A 17,029-nucleotide genomic window follows, 5' to 3' on the forward strand; every position below is an offset into this window, starting at 1 on the left:
ATATATATATNTATATATTATATATATATATGTATTATATATATATATATATATATATATATATATATATAAAAGTAATGAACAGAGAAAAAGCAAGAAATTTGAAAGTAAAACGAACAAATGCGTAAACCTAATATTTTGTTGTAAACTCCTGTCTTCGTTAAAGATAAAATAATTGCAAAAAATATATGCAAAAAATTTGATAAAGAAATGAAAGAAAAAAACAAATATAAAAAATATAATTAATAAAAATATTAAGTAAATTTCTAAAAAAGTATTAAACAAATTTTCAAATTTTATTTTCAAAGGATAAGGGCTATGAATTCCTTATCATTTTTTTTTTCTTATTTAAGGTTTTTATAAACATTTAATTTTTAACATCTTAGATTATCTTCTATTCTAATTGTTTAACACTGAGTCTAGTTAAACATTAAAGTAATTTTATAAAGATATTACTGCTCTTATTGTTTAGAATTCATTCTTTTTTCTGACACATAATTATAATAAAATTATTTTAAAATATTAGTAATAAATATTGTATATACTTCATAAAAATACAAGATTTATTTAGACGTCGATTACTGGAGAACACATCACTCATTTGCTAATACTAAAAAAAGAACATTTTTTTAGAAAATTAATTTCAATGTTTTGAGTCATTAAAATTTTATAATGTCAATTTTTTAAATACATTCATTGTTTGTATAGGAATAAAAATATATTCTTTCAAAATATTTTCTTTTTTTAAGTTTCTGTTCTTTTTCTGCAAATGACAATTATTTTATTTATGTCATTGTTGTAGCAAATGAGCAACATAATGAATTTTCACGAATTGTAACTTCAATAGATATTACATGATAAACATTATAATTAGAGACGTTGTAACATTCACACATACGTAGATAACGTATTTATAAAATTTTTATAAATAGTACATTTCTCAACTTTTCAGCTTTAAATTAAAAATTAATTTATTTAAAACACACAACTTCAAAATATATCTTTTACCAATGAGATGAGCGTAATTTATAACTTATACGCGTTACATAGATCCATTATTATTAAAAATATGTTAGTAAATGTAATTTTAAGATATATTAATTTATGAAATTGTTTTCTCTATTTTAAATTACAAAGCGATCACGTATGCGTGATGTTTACATCTTTATAGACGTGTACATGTTCACGCAGGTGAGAGTATTGGTACAATATTACAAGATATTTTGTATAATCTCTATCGGCACTTGCATCGTTTGATCATCGACGAGAACGATATCGAAGTTTTCCATGAATGAATTTAAGCTAGCCTCCACCTGGAGAACAAAATCAATTAGTCTCTATATCAATATTTTAGTCTACTAATCTCGAAATACTAACGTGCTCGTAAAGGAAGCCGATTTTTAGGACGACCTTAGCATCCTCTATTCCTTCTACCATGTTAGCATCACCGATCGTGTCGCCCATTAGCAATACATTCTGTCTCTTTTGAAATATCTTCAAATAATTCTTTTCCAATGCACATTCATTCTTGTTGTATACATGTATAGGCATGTCGTTCTTAAATCCATCCAATTGACTTCCATTATACTTGAGAAAGTTAGAGAATATTTTTACATTATCGAAGAGAGCATTGTGATACCTCAACACAGCTTCCACTATGTCTCCCAAACCAGCGCTAAATATAATAATTGGTACTTTTACATTATATAGTTTTTCAAAAAATTCTTCTGTACCATCACGCAATATGTTGTCGAATGCTTGGGCTACTTCTTCTAATTCATGAGGATCAAATTCGATGCCTTTTAATAAATTTTGTGCAGCCATCATCCAATCGCGCATAGCATCTGCCTTTTTATTCATAGGCATTTCTGGGTCTATTTCTATAGGTCTATATTTGTTGTATAAATCCTTAGCTTTGTCCAAATATTGTTGCGGTAATTGCTTGCAATGTCGGAACATACCTAAGATTAAATTTCATTGTTAAGTTATCGTGTAGTTTAAATTAGAAATTAATTGATCATAATAAACATGTTTATTTATAGAAATTTAAACAATTAAATTTTAATTCTAGATAACTTGCAAATTTAAGGAAAATTATGAATAACAAGTTTATAAATAATTTATGATAAGAGATCAACTTTCTCTACTTTCTTAAGACAATAAATTAAACTATTTACTTACCAAAGCTACTGAGTACATGTCTGCCGTCTATATGTTGCTTTGTAAGGGTTAAGTCGAAATCCGTGACTATCTGCACAAATAATTGTAAATATAAATCAAATGCTGAATCAAAAGCCTAATCCTTACGAGAACTAAATGGAAATAAGAGTCCGTACCTGCAGATTATTTACGCCACCTTGCCGAATCGCATTTATTGTTTCCAGGACCGCGACCTTGTCCCTGATGTAAACATGTTTCGATCTCAAAGCGGGAAACTGTAAATGAAGAACATGTTTCGCAATATACATCGCCCAAAAAACAGACCTCGTCATTGATGGGAGGCGATCGACTTACTCACCTTGTCGATCGTGAGTTCGTTGTTCATCGTCGTTGGCGGCGTAGAGTCGCAGGCAAATTCCAGAAACCCGAAACGACCGGACACTCTCAACTCCTTCGTGCCAAATGCCAACTGCCAACGTGCGCTGCACGTTGCTGAAAACCTGCCAACCAACCACGACGGAGTGCGCATGCCAAGTCCATCGGTCGTGCGTGTTATACCGCGTGTTTCGTAATACACATTTCTTTTTATATCGAGCCATTTAATTTTATTTTATGCAAGTTATTACTTTGATAGAACTATCATCCTTAAAAGATACTTTTAATCAAAAAGATCTACGTGAGATCTTTTAAATAAAACTCGCAAAACACTACTTTAATACATTTGTGAACTTAATCATTAATACAAAAGAAGTAAATACCCAAGCAAAACAATAAGTCATTATAACTTCAAAATGATGTCAAAATAATTCCAAAATGATTATTAAAAGTCATTTTTCAATCATTTCCGATTCATTTTAATGTTATTTTGACATTATTGTGACTTGTTGTTCTGCTTGGGAATGATCTATAAATTTCCTTTAATAATATATCCTTTAATAATATAAATTCATTTTGTTATTTCTATCGAAGCACCTAATGTGTGTATCGATGAAAATGTATTTAACTGCTTCAATCCACAAGGTCTTTATTTTCTAATGGAAACAGCATTGATCTGAATTGAGGATTTCAGAAACTTATAATAGACCACTGTCAACCAAATTGACAATAATAAAATTAAACACGTCAAATTGATTTATTCGATAAATATATATATATATATATATATATATGTTTACATTTATCTCATGATATTTTTAATATGTATTTTATATGTAGTTACTAGATCAATTGTGATTACAATTTTCGTAAAAAGAATTTTCGTAAAAAAGACTTTTTAGATATTTCAGCAAACAAGCATCAAATTAATGTTCATCATCAATATCATTTTGATATCAAAATAACATCAGCTTATTTGCTGAAATGTATAACTTATATATGTATACATTATATATATGTATACATGATAATTAATGCAAGGTAGACAATTTCCGATGTTTATATATTATAAATATTTTATTATTTTAATTATTGTAGTAATTAATAATAATAATAATAATATAAACAAATATCAATAAATGTCGTTAATAAAATTTTGAATATAGGGGTATATCTTATTATTTTTAATATATTATTATTAACTTCTTATAAATGAAATATCAATAATAATTATTTTTTAAAAATACAATGCAGTACTATAATAATAAATTTAACGTATTAATGCATTAATTAAAAAAAAAGATTATTTTAAAAATATAATATACTTTAAAAATGTTATTGCGCTTTTTTTTAACATGCATACATATTACATATATGTATATAATAGATATTAAGTTGAAAACATGTTTTTTAAAAATATATTTGCGCATATATACAGGTGAGTACGTATAATATAATATTGCACTAATTACTTAATATATGCATGTATTTTTGATAAAAAGTGAGTGATATCATGTAATAAGCTATACATTATTATATTTTCTATAAAATGAATAAATACACAAAATTTGACGAGAAAAATTGAGAGAATAAAAAGCTGTAATGAATTAATGCAGGTATAAGAGCGCAAAAATAATAGTTTATTCCTATACGTTATATACATATACGTTTTTTTGATTTGATAAACATTTTGACCAAATTATTAACTATTTCTGTTATTACGGTATCGCTCAACTAAAAATATTTTCGAAATATGGGCATAAATACGTATTTTACTTTATTGTGTCATTTAGGGCCGGTTGTTCCATCTTTTGGTAAATTTTACCTGTTGAGTAAGAGACAAGTACTCAATCACATGCGTGGATTATCAGATTTATCTTACAGTAAAATTTACTGAAAGGTGGAACAACCAACCCTTAGAGGAAGTTTTCGCTACTCAAGCAGCGATTGTTAAATTAGGATTCATGAATCCATTTTATTTCAATGTTGAAATTTAATAATTTGCATATAATTGCGATTTCAAGATTCTTGTTGAAATATATATCTTCTAGATGCAACCAAAATGTTATTTTTTTGTCTTCCTCGATACAAAAAAATCCGAATTATAGCATTATAGTCTAACAGTTTGAACTCTAACCGGTCTAATGCACAAACGTGAAACATAATGTATATTACAAAAAGAATTTATTTTCAAAGCTAATAATATGTAAGTCGTCATCAAAAGTGTATATGTAATATGATATCGATACGTTGGCCTCATAATAATTAAGACTGACTGAACGTAAACAATTAAGATTATAATTAAAGCTAAAATTTAATGTTAAGATAAAACGAGACTAATAGATTCTTTTTCTGGCAGTATCCCTATTAAAAAGGAAAAAAAGGCCAAGAGAGTGGTCAAAACGTTTATCAATTGATGTATATGATATAAAAATAAAAACTTTTTATTATTTTTGTGCATTTATGTTTACGTTTACTTATGATTATGTTGGTTAATTACGATTTTTATTTTCTTATATTTTCTAATCATTAGTTAATTTTTTCAACGTATTAATTATTCTAAAGTTATCGCTAGTCTCGGAATGACAACTGGCTAGATCTATGAAATACTGACGATCCACGGGTTTAAATGGTTTCATTAATTCTATGATATATTCAGTATCATTGTACGAAATATAGCCAGAGATAATTTATCTCTTTTGAAATGTACAATATAATCTTTTTTTTATATACTTCCAAATTCGTTTTTTCTGAATCTGCAATTATACATAAATATATATATATATATATATAGAATTAAAAATTAGAAATATGTTACTGTATCAATTATCTGATGAATTCTATACCTGCATAAAGATTCAACGTTATTTTCATCATAATGCGATTTATTAACAGAAGAATATAAAAGTGATAATGAATAATATATATCAATAGGCATAGGCATTTGAAAATCACATGAAGATGTTATTTTATTTCACATCCTACAAATAAAAAACCTTCTTCCTGATATGGATGCAATATAACACAACAGCTAAAATTTTCATAAATAAGTATTTTTCTTTTTCCTCATTTCTTCTAAATATAGCACATAAATGTGATTTTACATTCGCTGTTATTGTTAGCCAATTGTAGAGGTATAATTTTAAATTTATTGGAGAATTAAGTTTTTTCTTTGCTACTAGTACTTGTGCGGAAGATATCAGTGCAGAAATTAATTCAGAAATTAATTAATTCTATTTTAAATAGTTCTTCTAGAAGAGTGCATTGATTCGGTAATTTTATCTTAATCATGTCTCTAATTAATTCAATCACTGTTATCGTTAATTTCTCTACAACAAAAACTTAATAAATTATTCGCTGAAATTTGATTCTTTTATTATATATTACAAAATATATTACGAATATAATATAATATATTACAAAAATTAAAATTTATTGCTCAATAAATAGAAAGTAGGAAATAATAACCATAACTCGTCGAAGCTAAAGAATTATTTAAGTATTACAAGATTCAGCTTTGACAGCTTATGACCATTATTTCCTGTTTCCTATTTATTGAGTTTTCACATGTACAATCCAATAAGATTCTTATTGTTTAAAATTTATTATTATTGAATAAATCAGTACCATGACAGTGCTTCCTGAGTATGGCTCTTATATCGTGTATAAAAGATCCATATTCCTTAAAGTGGATAACCAACGTGATTCAAAATTTTTTATTTTGATATTGTGCACTGCTAATTGTAAAATTTTCAGAAGGTTGTTTAATATTAAATTATCAGTAGATTTTAATTTATTTAGAATTAACATAGCAAACTGATTCAAATTGCCTATACAGTTTATTGTTCGTTTAAATATATTGCTTATTTTGAGAATTATATCAAAACATATTTCTTAAAAATATGTTTTAATGACTTTGTTAAAGTAATTACGTAAAACTTGCTCAAAAAATAATTGTTATTGTAAAGCATTATGCAATAAAGATAAATGTATCATACCATAAGTTCTGGTTTATTTTGCACTTGTTCCATTATTTTTATTAACATACGATGTTTTATGAGATAACTTGCTATAGTCTTATCGTGACTATTGATTAATAACTGATGATCCATACTTTATCATATCTGGACTTTTGTTTGTCTGAAATCAGTGAGCCACATACAAAAAATTTTCAAAAAGAAAAGTATTGTACACAAAATTCTCTTAAAGTGTTTTGATATTATCCGTTGATGTTGAAAATTATAGGATTGCTTGGGATTTTTAATAACAATTTAACAATTATTAATAAAATTGGAAATATTAAACAATTATTCCGAGCATTGGCTCGCAAATAACAAACAGCATTTTTAAACATATAGCGGATTTTAATTAATTTGAATGGATTAATGATTGAATGCATCGCAAGCAGAACGAGTTAAAAAATTTTCAAAAAGAAAAGTATTGTACACAGAATTCTCTTAAAGTGCTTTGATATTATCCGTTGATGTTGAAAATTATAGGATTGCTTGGGATTTTTAATAACAATTTAACAATTATCAATAAAATTGGAAATATTAAACAATTATTCCGAGCATTGGCTCGCAAATAACAAACAGCATTTTTAAACATATAGCGGATTTTAATTAATTTGAATGGATTAATGATTGAATGCATCCCAAGCAGAACGAGTTAATATGATACCAAAATGATGTCTAAATGATTCCAAAATAATAGTTAAAAGTTTTTCAATCATTTTCAATTCATTTTAATGTCATTTTAACGTTTTCATAACTTGTTGTTCTGTTTGGGATGTAACATCAATCAATAGTAGAAGATGTAACGTCATTAATCTAATCCATGCCGATTATTCTAATCCTAGGTCGGAAACGATAAATATTATTTATATTATTACCTTAATTAAGTCCCACATGTCATCGATAGTTCAATAGGTTTTCGTCATAGAGTTCATCAAAATGAGTTAGAATTTTTATTTTATTGTTTTCATCATATAATAGAACGAAAGATTTTACGGTGGTTTCAACTTCATCTTTAACATTTTTTCTTTTATGCGAATTATCTTTAGATTTTTCATTCTCTATTATAGCAAAATTACAATAGTACTCTGAAAAAATTTCATATTCAAATTTTTATTACATACAAAAATTTATGCTCGAATCTTGTTTCTCCACAATAAAGTTAATAATTTAACATTCGCAATTTGCACCAAAGATTTTAAATTATTTTATAATTTTATCCTTTCAATATACTTATGATGTACTTTACGTAGTTACTTCTACTGATATCTTCTATATTTTGTTTGTATTGTCGCTCATTTCAATATTTTTTTTAGAATTCTCGTTCGAATTTGAATTAATCGCATCATTCGATGTTTTTATGTCTGAAAAAGAAACATCCGGGAGAGATGACTTCATCTGACTTATAACATTATCGATGCTATCATCCAAATCTTCTTGCTGGACAGATACTAAAAACTGGACTAAATAGAACTTTTAAAAATCATTTCAGCAAACGCGATCGAGAGAATTCGCAATAAAGGTTTTTAATCTTGTAAGTTCTCTCTCTCTACATAAGTAAGTTGTTCTACATAATTCGCAAATCGCAAAATGACGATCACCGCACGCAAAATTCACACAGATGAAAACCGCACACAGTGAAAAAAACAAATGCAAATTTTCATTCTGCGAACTACGTTTGCGAACTATGTTTTGCAATTTGCGAATTATTACGATTAACGATTTTGTTTTTTACCTGCTGCAAGTTCAGACATTGACAAAAGGACATCTTTTAAATCCATGATTTAACGAAATCGAATTGCTACTGTATCAAAGTCAAGAAAGAATATTGTTGTTATGACATTTAAGAACATACATCCGTAATAATAATAAACACATCGCTGGAAACTAAGACTCGTGATACTTAAGATGTTAAATCCATTTTTAATATATTTTACAAAAGATGATCCGATTTTAATATTGAAAATATATCTTTGGAACATCAGATTCATCTTAATAAATATATATTATATGCTTATTTCGATTTCTGCTATATTTTCTTCATCTCAAGAAAAAGTTTCTCGACAAAACTCTGATTAATTTAATTAGCGATTAACTTGTGAATTTAATTTAATTAATATTTTGTTGATATAAACAGAATGATTAAATTTTTATCGTTATACTTACAGTTAGAAAGCATATTTTAAACAATTCTGAAATTAAATTGATTAAATTGATTATAATAATAATTAATTAGAATTTGATCGAAATTATCTTAAATATCATACATGTTCTGTAGTTTCTATTATATCTGTGTTTTTAAAAGAACATTTCTAGTGATCGTCTATTGAAGAAATTGATCGAACGACATGTGTTGCAAAATAATAGCAGTAACTTTATTATTCATAAGGTTGATAAGATTTAGACAAGTCAGTTATAAAAGAGCATAAAGAAATGAAAAAAAAAAAAAGAAATGAAGAAATGTCTAAATCAAGCTTGTCCAATTTGAGCTCCGGAGTCAAAACGCAAAGCCATTGACGTAAAAAAATTCAATGCGAGTAAGATTTTAGGAACTGTAAACTATTGATAAGCGTAGTAGACTTCAAAATTTCAGAGACTTAAGTGATAATACGCATTTAAGGCTATGTTTCTTTCTGAGGAAAATTTTATTTAAAATATATAGTACACGTAACGTATACTATAACATATAGAATAAAATCTTTCTCGGAGAGGAACGTAGCCTTAAATGCGCATTAACACTTTAATCTCTGAAATCTTACCCACATTGAATTTTTTTGCGTCGATGATTTTGCATTTTGGCTCCAGAGCTCAAATTAGACAGGCCTGGTCTAAATAGTAAGGTTGCAATTGTTTGCAGCAAAAAAAAATAATTTATCTAATGAATTTCTGATTAAATAATTTTTAATTTTAGAAGAACGACGCGGAAGATTTTACGTCAGAATGAAATTCAAAATTTAAAACATGATGTTTACATTCTCTCGAATTGATTATGTGTTAAAAGATGAAGAAGAAAAAAAAGGACAATCAAATGCTCTAGCAAAGTTTTCATTTATTTTATCTTTTTATAATTCAGATTTTAATTATTATTTTATCTTTTTGTAATTCTTAGACTTAATTTGTTGCTTTCGGCATTTTATATTTTAATTATGTTGATTACAGTCCTTTAAAGTTATATGAATACATCGTAATGCAATTGACCAATAAGAATAGAAATATGTATCTACGCTTCGAAGCTTTAAAAATTGCCTAATAACCAATATAGATAAATCAGATTAAAATTAAAGTATATCGGTTGAAATGAATAACAGAAGAGATTACGTCATGTTTGAATGTTTTATCAATTTTGAATATATGGATATCGTTGAGTAATTTTTGATTTAAAATGAGAATGTTCACAGTATCAGCGTAATTAAACAAGAAAACATTAAGGGTAATATTAATGTACCTCTTTGATCAAAATGATTGAATTTAAGATTTTTTCCTTCGTCTTTCATCCATAATAAAATTACACTGTAGATTGTTTGTCTCGAGTCAATAACGTGTGTCACGAGTTCGGGTTTGATTCTAGCGTTACATTGCTATACTTCGATTCCGCAATCTCTCATCGTTCCTTTCCCCTTTAACGGATTTCCTTAAATTTTGAAACCAGTTTCAAACATCGATTCTATATCGATTTTTTACTTTTCCATTAAAAAAATGTGAAAAGTGAAAACTTTTTACATTGAAGTTTATGGAGAAAATTTGGTCTCTGACCAAAAAAAAGGGAATAGATGCACAACTCTTATAATAAATATTTTATTGGCTGCGTTCAGCAGAAAAAACAGTTTGTAACTGTTATAAAATTCTTGAATATGATTGGTCTTGCCCTTAGTTCCTCATTGGATTTAAATGTATAAATCAGCCATTAATTTCAGGAAGTTTGTGAACGAGTGTAATATTATTATTGAAAATGAAAATGAACAAAATATTTATTATTAATTATACAAAGATAATTAAAATGAGTGGAAAAAAATTCCGCAATTAAGCAAGAATTGCAAAGAGAAAAGAATTGTAGATAAAGAAGATTAATTAATATAAAGAAAATTAATTAATATTTAAAGTTTATGAAAATGCTTATTGAAACTTCGTAACTTTTTATACATTATATATATCTCCAACATTTTGATTGATTATCCTCATCCTGTTATGATTTTTCCATTATATTTTTTCTACATGGAAATCTTAAGATTTTTGAAAATCCGCCCTTAATGAGATCAGGGCATCCAACATAATTCCTCCAAGAAGGCATGGAAACCTAAATTTCCTAAAGTCTGTTCTTCTTTTTCCGTATCCCAAGACTGAATTGCACATTTAATCTTTCTTCTTTTTCTTTTCACATGAGACAAAAAACAAAAAAATAAACCACGCAAGAAGTGCAGTCCTAGTAGAAAAAGAACAAATCTCTAGTCTTTTACAATTATTGTTTGAAAACCTGTTTTGCGTTGGTAACGAGGGAAACGAGAGAAAAGTAAATATGCGCATACTTATACAATGACAACATAGTGATGAATTATAAATTACAAGCATCATATTTTCTCGATTTCCTTCTCGAAATTTACTTCAAAAGGTAATACACGCATGTTGGTAATCGGTACACGCACGCGTGCCTAACTTCTCGCCCAATGACGTCAGCGGCAAAGTTTGTACGGAAGAGGAAGGATGAGGGAGAAGATATTGGACGGTCATCGGCGATGACGGCGATAACCGAGGGCGGCCGAGGTAAGCCGAGGAGTGGCCCGCGAAGCAAGGATTGGGAAGAGGAGGGGTGCGCGGAATCGTACACGTGTGCGCGGGCGCGAGCGCGCGCAAGTGTGTGTGACTCCATTGGCGCAGTCGTGGCGGTGCGGTTGCTTGCTGGTGCATGCTGGTGTGCTGCTGCTACTGCTGGTGGTGTGGACCGTGGAGCGGCCGGAGCGGTCTGGCTCGGAGTGTGTCAGTCGGTTGGTGAGTCCTGTCGGCGTTGCTCGGTAGACGTTGCGGGTATATGACACTGTTGCGACGGCGGCGAGCCGATAGCGAACCGATAGCACAAGCCGTGAATCAGATCGGTAGCCGAGGAGCAGAGGGTGCGGTGTCGTCAGTGGATCTTGCTGCTCCATCTCATCGTTGTCGGTGGCCAGTCTGTTGATTGAACACTATTGGTCCATGTGCTCTGCTGACTAAAATGCTCATCAAGGAATTGTAAGTGTAGCACGGGATGGAGAGGGGAAGGAAAAGGATGGCAACGGCGATGATGACGGGGATATGGAGCGGGGGCTGCAGGTGCGCGCCGCGCGGCACGGATTTCCGAAATTCGCTCCTCGCCATGGCCAACGGAGGCCAGCACAGCGAAATTTAAAACCGATCGACATAGGTCACAATGATTGGTGATCTTTAATGCGGTTGGAGAAAGAGAGGAAGAGAGTTGAAGAAAAAGAGATAGAGCGAGAGGGATGGTGGCCCTTTCATCCCTTATGAATCATCCCGCATGATTCTAGAGGTTGCACTTTCTGCACTTCTCTATCTCTCTCTCTTTCTCTCTCTCTTTCTCTCACCGAAGTATACGATGATTTCTGATCAGCAGCGGGAAGTGCGATAAAAGTGCAGCTTTGCAGAGAATCTCAGTTGACCTTAGACTTTCTTGGCGACGATCGCGTATAATGTGGATCGTTCGGTCATAAATCTCACAAATTTATTGATCAGCTTTGATTTTTGCAATTAAGATCGGCCGGGTAATACATGCATCTTACGACAACGCGTCCCCTCTCCATCCTGAGACTCAAGGACACGATTACGTTAATTTTCTTCGTCTCCTTGCTTTTCGATATATAACGCTGACATAATTCATTATTTGTCTGTTATAGCCGTGTCACTCTGCCCCTCACAGTGGAAGAGGTACGTGTCTGATTTGTCGCAGGAGACCCGCTCCTCGTAATGACTCAGTTTGAGACTTACCTGGATGTTAGATTGCAAAAACAGACAGTTGAAATTAATCTTAGCATTGCCGTGCAATCAAGAAAATTCACCAATCATCTAATTATCCTCTACATGGCACGCGTGCCTGAGTACTTATGTAGAGTTATCTTGCATAAACAATACTGAATTTATAATTAGAAACCTATTTTATCACATAAACACACAAGTTTTTCATTATTATCTATTACTTTATTATTATCTATTTTATTATTATCTATTGCTGTTTAAACTATTGTTTCTATTTTTCTATTCGTTATCTGCTTCAGAGTATACAATAAAATGAGAGATATATAGCTTAATAATAGTATGATTATTATTTTATTTCAAGTATCAATTTTAAAAATAGATTCGCATTACACAATGGATTTAAATCCTTTTTTCTTTTTTCCTGTTAATGAATGAAAAGAAACTCAAACCAAAAGAATTAATAAATGAATGAATGGTTTTCACAAAAACATGTCAAAGTACATATATAAGTATTTCAAAGTACATATATAAGTATTTATATCTCATGATATAAATTATATAACGACTTTAATGTACCTTGAACATTATCAAGAATTTATATATATTTTTTTCTCCTTAACAGTATCAAGTAGCTCAACTGTATTCTGTAGCAGAGGCTAGTAAAAATAATACAGGCGGTGGAGAAGGCATTGAAGTATTGAAGAATGAGCCGTTTACGGATTATCCGTTACTCGGTGGAAAGTACTCATCAGGCCAATATACATATAAGATTTATCATTTAGCTAGTAAAGTGCCTGCTTTTATTCGCATTTTACTGCCAAAGAACTCGCTAGAAATCCATGAAGAGGCTTGGAACGCTTATCCCTATTGTAAGACAGTCATAACTGTAAGTATTGCGCATATATTTATTCACATATACAAGATATTAAGTTTAAATATATTCATAAACGTTACTTTGATTTTTTCCATAGAATCCAGGGTATATGAAAGATAATTTTGTGATTATGATAGAGTCCTTTCATATTGGCGACGTCGGCAATCAGCATAATGTAAGTATTATCGAGTTTGGCAAGTATTTTTAGTTATTTACGTATTTCTTTCTCACGAACAGGTTCACGAATTGCCGCCCGATAAGCTTAAGATCAGAGAGGTAGTGCATATAGATATTGCCAACGATTCGATTGCAAGTGCCGATTACAAAGTGGATGAGGATCCATCTAAATTCAAGTCCCAGAAGACAGGACGGGGCCCTCTCGTTGGGAAGGACTGGAAGCATAATGTTCAACCTGTGATGACGTGCTACAAGCTAGTCACTTGTGAATTCAAATGGTTCGGTCTGCAGACCCGCATCGAAGGATTCATTCAAAAGGCGGAACGGCGCCTGTTTACCAATTTCCATAGGCAAGTGTTTTGTTGGATAGATGGTTGGTACGGTTTAACCATGGAGGATATTAGAGCAATCGAAGACAATACGAAAGAAGAATTAGACAGGGTAAGAAGAATTTCGCTTTTTTTTTAATTCTTCAGTTCCAATCTTCCAGCGGACGTGTTCTCCGTGCCATTCTTATGGAGGGAATACAAAATCTATTTTTTAAGTCTTGGTTTCTCAAGATATTCCTTCAGTATCTTTCGGGCCGTCGATTCGTTCAGGTCGCGTTCCGTTAACGCATGTTGTTTACGTAGAATCGATTTTTAAGATATCAGAGCATTTTTTCAGAAAATTCAGGACAAATTTGTTCCTAGAGGATATACACAGGAATTGTTCAATGGAAGTGAAAAGCGAGAGAAGTGCAAGTTGTGCAAAAAATACAATCCTCAAATGCAACAAATGTTTTCATTTTACTTTAAAAAAACATTCGACAATTATTATTTTCAATAATTATAATACGACTAATTTATAATATGAATAAGACTTTTATTTTAATATGAATAAGACTTTTTCATTTTAAGACTAATTTTCTGATAAAAGATAACACTTATTTTTTTAAATAAATGATCGTTTAAATATTGTAAATTTTCGCATAATGTTTATTTGTCGATATGCTTTAACTTTTCGAACTTTCAGTCTATTCTGCGGTTGTGTTCTCTATATATTGACACGTCCGCTGGAAGGTTAATTAAATCGATTATCTTATTTTACGCGAGTCTTCTATATTTGTTAGAAGTCAAAAATTTCATCCGTTTTTGAAATGTTTTTTATATATATGTTCAATTGCAGCAAAGACATCAAGGTGAAGTACGGGGTATGCGAGCTGATGATTGAGGCTTCGATAGCTTCTATTATGAACGGTTAAATCAATTTCCTTATACATGTCAACACAAATACAGACGCATACCTACAGATGTACACCCTGTTACGCTCTGTCATAGACGATTTCACAGGATTCGGACGATTTCTGGAATTTACGTGTCTAGATTCAGTGTCTATTACAAATTACTTACAATTTTAATTTATTTTACATTTACAAGCGTTTTAGATAAATGTATCTACAGTCAAAGATTATAATGTAGTTATTATTATAAAAGAAAAAGAAATGGAAGGAATCAGAATCTTCTGGTTCTCTTGTTTAATGCATAATTGAAAAGAATCTGGTTTCTTGAAAACCATCATAGATAAAAACATTATGATTACTTAACAGCAGTTTGTAGTTCGATAATAATAGATATTGGAGTTCAATTAATGATCGACAAAATGCTTGCTGCAAAATACATAAAGAAAAAAAAACAAAGGAAATAATGTTTAACATCGCAAATTTGATCGTAGTTTAATAGTTAAAAAATTCCACAGTTTAATATATTAATGTACAATTGAAAATCTAAATGTTACATATTAATGATCTGTATCTCGAACTATTATTTCAACCAAAAATGTGATGTATTAGATTGTGTATTTTCGAAAGAAAGCTCGAGAGTATTTTCTCAATTCTACGAAAGTGTATATGTGATCAGGAGGATCGATTTAAAAAGTTCTAAAGATTTTAAATGTATATCTGTAGTTATTTCATGGGATCCCTCTACGATTCCACGAGACAAGGTACTACGGTAGATCTCAATCTATAATGTTCCTCTATTCTTTCATTTGTTATCGACAAGTGCGAGACGTATATATGTATCTATTCCCTAAAGAGTTAGGACCAAACTGATGGATTTTTTAATTATACTGCGATGCTAACAATAATGTTATTAATATATTACACTCTAAATTGTTTACTGAGGGGAGATGATGTATTCTATGTAAAGCTCACACTGATATACATATACACACATATGTAGAGAAGCAGAGTTTAGGCTATTTCAATATTGGACAGCGAGTGAACGGCGAAAGAGTGCGTTATTGTATATATATATAAAAAGAAAGCACACAATGAAATTCAAATTATATATATATAAATGTTTCTTTTGCATTCCAATGGATCTCTTAGTACAACCGACAAAGTATTCTGGAACGCTGCTCGTAACCTGTTACAGACTATTATGATCATCCTTAAGTTTTTAAATTTTTCTTCAGTATATTATGTGAGAAAAAATATCATAAAAAAAAGATAATTTTGTAACTATCTCATTCATAACAAAAGCAAAGCTCGATACGAGATATTTAAAGTTTATTTTGGAATGATTACATTTATTTTCACTGAATTGACTCTTAGAATGAAATGAGAATAGTCTTTTAATGGGTTGGATTTGCAGCAGCATTCTCACCTAGTGATAGGATCTATAATTAAATATACGATTAAAGATTGAAAAACAGTAACGAGAAGTATATAATTTAACTGTCATTTGCACAAAGTAAATGTATTCTCTGTATTTTCTCGTTGGAAGGCATGTAGTCTAAAGTAGCTTTTATCTTCGTATTCATGTACGAACAGTGGTAGTCGCGACAGTGCACATAGTATTTGTACTCAATGTATCACAGACGAGAAAACAGAGAAACATGGACACATGGTATTTATTCATCATTTTATCGACGAGGGAAAATCGATCGAAATAAGGCACATCTGTGTCGTTCAAACAAGCTTGTAACTTTAATAGAGTCCGTCTTTGTTCCACGACTATGTCGTTCGTTTTGTTAAATATGAGAGTTTCACACATGTACGCGGTTCACATTACACTTGTTATTCTACGATAATAGTTATTTAAATAGATTGGTTCTAGCTGCTCTAGATGTACAAGCAGGGTAGAAAAAAAATCGTGGATAGATAGAAAAAAAAAGAGGAAAGGAAAAAATTCCGTATCGCTGCCAAAGGGCTAATAGTGAAATATCAGTGTATGTGTATATATGTATATATGCACGTGTATATGCGTTTTATTTTCTTGCATACATACGTATATGCGTAAGTGTATGTGTATGTGTGTGCGCGTATGTGCGTATGTCTCTCAATTCAGTCAAGTATTTAACCAAGAGTTAATAAAATTAGAAGGCATAGCATATGAAATTTATTTCGACTTTTCTCTCCATATAAAAATATAATTAATATATATAATAATTAATATATATAATATATATATATATATATATATAT

General features: G+C 30.1%; 2 protein-coding genes across 2 annotated transcripts; one reads left to right on the forward strand and one right to left on the reverse strand.

Annotated features, from left to right (window-relative positions):
- Positions 1 to 1,211: 1,211 nt before the first annotated feature.
- LOC105618054 (7-methylguanosine phosphate-specific 5'-nucleotidase) lies at positions 1,212 to 8,329 on the reverse strand. Its single transcript, XM_012199593.1, is given in 13 exon segments — positions 1,212 to 1,313; positions 1,378 to 1,961; positions 2,182 to 2,251; positions 2,337 to 2,435; positions 2,519 to 2,584; positions 2,586 to 2,660; positions 6,534 to 6,642; positions 6,644 to 6,675; positions 7,427 to 7,451; positions 7,453 to 7,636; positions 7,782 to 7,835; positions 7,838 to 7,999; positions 8,284 to 8,329. Coding segments are annotated over 13 exon segments (1,608 nt in total).
- A 3,422-nt stretch (positions 8,330 to 11,751) lies between these two features.
- LOC105618055 (phosphatidylinositol transfer protein alpha isoform) lies at positions 11,752 to 14,772 on the forward strand. Its single transcript, XM_012199594.1, has 6 exons — positions 11,752 to 11,768; positions 12,431 to 12,461; positions 13,132 to 13,395; positions 13,481 to 13,558; positions 13,621 to 14,001; positions 14,728 to 14,772. The coding sequence occupies exons 1-6, from the start codon at positions 11,752 to 11,754 to the stop codon at positions 14,770 to 14,772; spliced, it is 816 nt and encodes a 271-aa protein (XP_012054984.1).
- The last annotated feature ends 2,257 nt before the right edge of the window (positions 14,773 to 17,029 follow it).

Source organism: Atta cephalotes, assembly GCF_000143395.1.
Source record: "Atta cephalotes unplaced genomic scaffold scaffold00015, whole genome shotgun sequence".
Taxonomy (NCBI): domain Eukaryota; kingdom Metazoa; phylum Arthropoda; class Insecta; order Hymenoptera; family Formicidae; genus Atta; species Atta cephalotes.